This window comes from Xenopus laevis, chromosome 2S, assembly GCF_017654675.1.
Source record: "Xenopus laevis strain J_2021 chromosome 2S, Xenopus_laevis_v10.1, whole genome shotgun sequence".
NCBI classification, from domain to species: domain Eukaryota; kingdom Metazoa; phylum Chordata; class Amphibia; order Anura; family Pipidae; genus Xenopus; species Xenopus laevis.
In genome coordinates this window covers 69,557,232-69,563,231 of record NC_054374.1, presented here as the reverse complement: position 1 = coordinate 69,563,231, position 6,000 = coordinate 69,557,232, and the positions used below count along the sequence as shown (strand labels likewise).

At 39.8% G+C, this 6,000-nt stretch overlaps 1 protein-coding gene across 9 annotated transcripts in view; it reads right to left on the bottom strand.

The window, feature by feature from the left end:
* eya3.S (EYA transcriptional coactivator and phosphatase 3 S homeolog) overlaps window positions 1-6,000 on the bottom strand; it is a 68,783-nt gene continuing 62,783 nt past the window's right edge. For all 9 annotated transcript variants that reach the window (XM_041583933.1, XM_018249475.2, XM_041583932.1 and 6 more), the window contains 3 exons: window positions 4,932-5,053; window positions 2,484-2,584; window positions 1-737 (listed from right to left, as the gene is read on the bottom strand). In XM_041583933.1, coding sequence (XP_041439867.1) covers window positions 657-737; window positions 2,484-2,584; window positions 4,932-5,053 — 304 coding nt within the window. In that variant the 3' untranslated portion in view covers window positions 1-656. The remainder of the gene's footprint in view (window positions 738-2,483; window positions 2,585-4,931; window positions 5,054-6,000) is intronic.

The window sequence follows — 6,000 nt, the reverse complement described above, 5'->3', positions numbered from 1 at the left end:
TGAAAGAACAAAAAAAAAAATTTTTTTAATAAGTTACTGTCATCCAAGGTGAAATAATGGCAGGGGCGTTTTCTCCCCCACCATCGAGGTATTTCAGAAACTTTTCCAGAATGGCAGTCCAGAAAAAAATAAATCATCATACGCAAATGCTTTTCTGCCGAGTTAATATTAAAATTCCCAGAAGTGTATTTGTAACCTGATGGGTGCACACTCCATGGCAGAGAGCAGTAGAGCAGTAGTATCTAGTCTGATGCAGACAATCTCAGATTTGTTTAAGGTGGGAAGGCTTATGTTCATAGGAAAAACAGAATCCACCACTACAATCATTTACGGATTCTGAAGAACAGACACTGTGGAAAGACTAGCAGGTGTAGAAATCCCCTACTTGCATTAAAATAACTTCCACTGAAAGCCATCAGTAGGCAAAGTCCTCTAGGAGATGGAGAAAAAGTTGGTTATCTAAAAGTGGGCTCTATGGAGGAAGGCAGAAGCCTAGAGGAGGATCTTGAAACTGATGAATGGTGGCACCTTGTATAAAACTGGAAAAAGCGCCGTATTTCTGGACCTGAAGCTGAGCCAAGTCTTTCAGTTACATTTTCACCTTAAGTCTATAGCTTGAAGCCAGTCTTGTAAAGTCCACTGTCTTACACTGTTCCTCACAAGAAGTCCAATTCCAGAGCTTGGTGTAGTGAGATGAGGTCATTGTGGTTTGTAATTCTCCAGAAGGGCATATTGTGCTAAATGTAATAGAAAGGGGAATATCATTTTTTACACATTTAACCAGTGTTAACTACTTAAGTTTGTGTCTGACACACAGAAATCCAAATTTACACCCCAAAATGCACTTTTGTAAATACCAACTGAAAGAATTAAATGGAAAAAAAACCCAAAAAACAATATTTCCATGTTTAGCAGGCAGTAAGAACCCCCTTAACTCAATTCAGGATACTAATGTGGTTCTGCCCAACTTGTGTAGTGGCCAGTTTATTATAAAGAAATGACAAGTTCATACACATAAGTCACTTCACTCATAGAGGGTCACGTCGGCCTACAGAACTTCAGTTAGATAGCCCTGTCCTCCTATAGGGCAATATGAAACTCTCTTAGGGCAGAACCTAAGTAGCTTGCACTTATGTCACTCTTAGGGCAGAGACACACGCTGCCATTTCGGGAGATTAGTCGCCCAGAGACAAATCACTTCATTCTTCGAGCGACTAATGTCCCTGATCTGCCTTCCCGCCGTCTAGAATGTAAATCGCTGGCGGGATGGCACTCGGATCGCTTCGGCTTTCCAAAGTCGCCCGAAGTTTGGTTCAGGCAGTTCAGGGAGATTAGTCGCCCGAAGAAGAAGCGATTTTTCGCTGGCCGACTAATCTCTGTCTCTGCCCTTACAGTACAACACAATACAATAATCATTGGCTGGAGTAAGTACATTAGCATCATTCCAATGTGGGTAATGGAATTCATGGCAAGAATTTTTTTGTTCCTGATGAACTTCAAGTAACAATTACTTACATAAACAGAACTGTCAGTGAAAATGATCAACATGACCTATAGGTAACTTTCAGGGGGTTATATACAAAAGTCTGAATTTTTCTGGCCGGATTTTTAAAGAGGAAAACACCAATTTTTCACAGGAATTTTTTTTTATTTTTCGAGATTTATGAAACCCAGAGACTGCTAAAAGTTGGAATCAAAAATACTCCCTCTCAAACCTGCCGAGGTCATGTATAAGTCAATGGCAGATGTCTCTTTACAGTTGGAAGATGTCATGATCTGCGATGGGTTGTGTATGATAAAACGAAAGTTTTCAGTTGTTGAATATGGAAAATTTGTAGGTTTCAATTTTTTTCATGATTTTATTGAGATTTTATAGATAGTTTCCTGCATATTTCTCCATTTTCCCCATTTTCTTCCTGTTTGTCCACTTTAATATGCTAATTCTATCCTTCTTTACACATGAATCCCATGCTCTTCAACTTGCCCTTTTCCTATTTACCATTCTCACCAACTTTAACCCACTGCATAAATCCCCTTCTCTCCACCATTAGTCTGCTTGCAAATGTATCCAGGGTAAGGGCTCTTACACATGAGCGTTCTGACCTGCGTACACACTCAGGCGCGTGTAGGTGCCGAACGCAGGTTCAGACGCAACATGCTGCATTTTTCCTGCGTTCGGTGCCTACACACCCCCGAGTGAGTACAGCCCCATTTCAAATAATGACTTGCGTCTATTCCTGCGCTCCCCTGCGGCTGAACGCCAAAAAACGGAATGCAGGGGTGCGCAGGTCAGAACGCTCATGTGTAAGAGCCCTTAGGGATAAATTTAACATACTTCGGCAAACAACTGTCGGGGGAGGGGGAGCTTCACAAGTTTCAGATGTATGACTTTATGATCACTGTAATTATACAGCCTGCAAGGGGTTGTCTGTTAGATTAGTGCACTTCAGATGCAAACATCCACAAATACATTTCCAAAATACCTGTTTTGCTGCCATCTCTTCATCTCTCCCATCTCCAATTACCACATAAGTAACTTTTTTCCCAAACCTTGTCACTATTCTTTCAAAACAGCTTTCTTTTCCTAAGAATGAAGAAAGAAAAACCTATTTAAGGAGAATTGATATAGGTGTAATTCCACACTTAAGTATGCTTCAATGAAAAACAAACCGGTACTAGAACCCCCCCCTGCGTAGACTAACTCCCCTTCTCCCCCACAGCCTAGCTGCCCCCCTGAGCAAATGCCCCCAATTTTTTTTTTTTTTTTTAATTACCCCTCTGTGCAGATCTGGCCTCGGGAGTTCACGGACGCCATCTTCTTTTTTTGGTCTTCTTTGGAATCTGAGTGGAGTTTCGGCGCATGCACAGTTGGAGTAAATTTCAGTTCCCGAACGACTGCGCATGTGCCTAGAGTCACATGCGCCGAAACTCCGCTCAGATTCCGAAGAAGACCGAAAAGATGGCATCCGTGAACTCCCAAGGCCAGATCTGCACAGAGGGGTAAGTAAAAAAATCAGGGGGGGGGCAGTTAGGCTGTGGGGTAGGAGGGAGGTTGGTCTACGCAGGGTAGGGTTTTTTTCCTAGTACCTTTAAAGGAGAAGGAAAGGCTTATTTACTTGGGGGTGCCAAAAGTTAGGCATCCCAAGCGATTATATAAAGGAAGGCAATTACTTCATGGTGTTGCTGGAAGAACCCCAGACCAGTGCAGTTTTCTGCTGATAGGAGAACCGGCCAGGGGTTTCAAGTAAGTAAATACAATCATTGGGAATGCCTAACTTTTGGCACCCCCAAGTTAATACATCCTTTCCTTCTCCTTTAAGGGCAAAACGAATAATAAGAGTGTAGTGGTGAGCTCCAGCCTAGTTACCTGGTCAAGCTACATAGGATTTGGACAAAGAAATATATCTCTGTGGGTATACCTACATACCCTCCTGTTAAGGGGCTACACTGCTTCTTTACAGCATGTATAAATGTTACCATTTCTAGAATAGCCTTCCATTGGCTCCTAAACTGCTGCATCACCTTTACAAACAAAAAGCAGAGTAGTGCAGCAAGTGCTGGCTGTGACCTCTCTAAACTCTTAATTTGAGTCTGATAAATATGCATTTATCTTCTCTTGCAAGCAATCCCAGAGAGGGAGCATGCACAGTCGTGAAGTCAGGTGCTGTTTGGCTTCCAATGCACATGATTCTGGCACGAGGAAAGTGGGAAGGGAAGATAAAGCAGTGCAAGATGGTGCCATCCAACCCCACAGTACAAATTTTATTTAATTTTTATAGGTAACAAAACAAGGCAATATAAGAGGGGGGGGGGGTGCAGTACTATGGTTGGGGGGGGGGGTTCTCCAAGGCTGGCAAATTTTATTCATTCTTTTTGTTTTTCTTTTAAAGATCACAGATATATTTGCTAATTATATATATATATATATATATATATATATATATATATATATATATATATATATATATATATATATATATGCGCTAATTGACGAAGGTTAGCAATTTTAAAGGACCAGTAACATAAGAAAGCATCCTGAAAAAAGCCATAAATGAATGTTTCTCCTGGTTAGAGCCCCATGTTGTCTATCAGGCTGTAACCTTTGGGTGAGGAGTTGTTTGAAGAAGTGACAATAGGTATTATATTGCAGGTTCCATATTTAAACGACTGTCCTAAGTTTGAGGGCTGCATGTAGCAACTGCCAAGGTATTTTTATAGTCACAGCCTGCCCAGTGGTTCAATAAACCCTTTAAACTAGTGTTCAAATGTGATATATTGATTAAGTGGCTTGTACATGGGAAAAGATTTACAGTGCAGATCTAATAGAACTACAAGTGAATCATATGAAAGCAATGCTGGAGAGGAAATAAAAAAAATGGAATTACAAGAAGTATTTGTCCTCCCACAAGCATTGGCGTCACTGCACAGAATATTACTTGACCTTAGTTACTGTAAATAACTGTGAGGCCTTTGAAAAGGCAATGGGTGAAATGTGCCTCATTAGCACAGTAAGATTTATAATAAAGGCAGTTAGTATCCTCTTCTAGAAGAGCGTTTTCTGTGTGTTCAATATGCGGTCATAAATAAGTTAACTGCTCTAATGTTTCCTATGGGTACAACCCCACAGAAACAGAAAATCAGCTCAAGACATTTTTCCTGTGTTCAGTGTTTATCTCTGGGCCATGGTGTATAACCAACTGGGAACATTAGAGGGGTCAGGCATATTCATTTTGGCTAATGAGCCCATGTGATACCCAAAGCTAGCAAAGTGCCTTAATAATGCTCCTGTTTGTGAATTATAAACCCAGTAAAAGAAAGCAAAAAGCCCTCTATGTACAAAACAAGGGTGTATAATGGGAAGAATAATGTAGAAAAGAAAGGTGTGTGCTCATGTTTCATAGCCAACAGTATTAGCAATCAAGTGTAATTACCTATTTTTGTGGCACTGTAGATATTGTCGATAGGAAACACTTCACCCAATCCATAAAGCAGAACTTTAGCCAGTGCAGGGACCAACTGTGTTGTTGTTATAAGAACATTCACACAATTCTTTCTGTAGAAGCAATCACAATGTTTTCAGCAACCAATAAAAAAAACATACCTAGAGTACTACTTAGGGGGGAAAAAAACAAAACAAAAAAAAACTGATTCATCCACAAAATAGTTGACCCAAAAAGCAGACGAGGGTCTTCCAGTTCAGCACCTGAAACCTATACAGGTTTAATGAAGGTAGAGCACTCCTAATTACCATTATTCACCATGAAAGTTCCGACACGCTAAGAGGGTTATTTATTAAAGTCTGAATGCCACAAACTTGAAAAATTCAGGCTTTATTGACCATGAAATCTGAATTTTTAGGAAAAGGTTTTTTTCTGGATTTATTTATCTAGAGGATGGAAAAATTCAGAATCGAATATCCAGCATCTTGGACCTGCTGAGGTTATGCAAAAGTCAATGGGAGAGGTCCTGAAGATATCCTGATCTACGCTGGGTTTCATGCAAAAATCCAAAGATTTTGGGTTTTCTGGCAAAAATCTGAAGAAAAAAAATTTGGAGTTTTCGGCCGTAAAAATCTGTGATTAGACTTTTCAGACAATTTTCACTACGTTTTCGGGAAAATGTATTGATAAATAACGCAAAATAACCTGTGCGGATTTGGTTGGCGTATATTTAAAAAAATAATGGGATAAATTCGGATTTTGATAAATAACCCCCTTTGTATCACCATATGCATCAAGCATAAATGAGCAATGCTTTTGTTCTTCATAAAGCATCATGAGAACAAAAAGTAAACGTCTTTACAGCTCACTTAGATCATACCTTGCCAAAAGGCTAAAAGTGGGAAGTGTTACCTCAGGGAGACTTGCTTGTGTTATATCTTTATTATATACAATATGTGTATATTGTGTGTGTGTGTGTGTCTATATATATATAGACAAAAGCCATGAATATCCTGTAAATTATATCCTTATAAACGGTGAGTTCTGATGTCATCAGTTA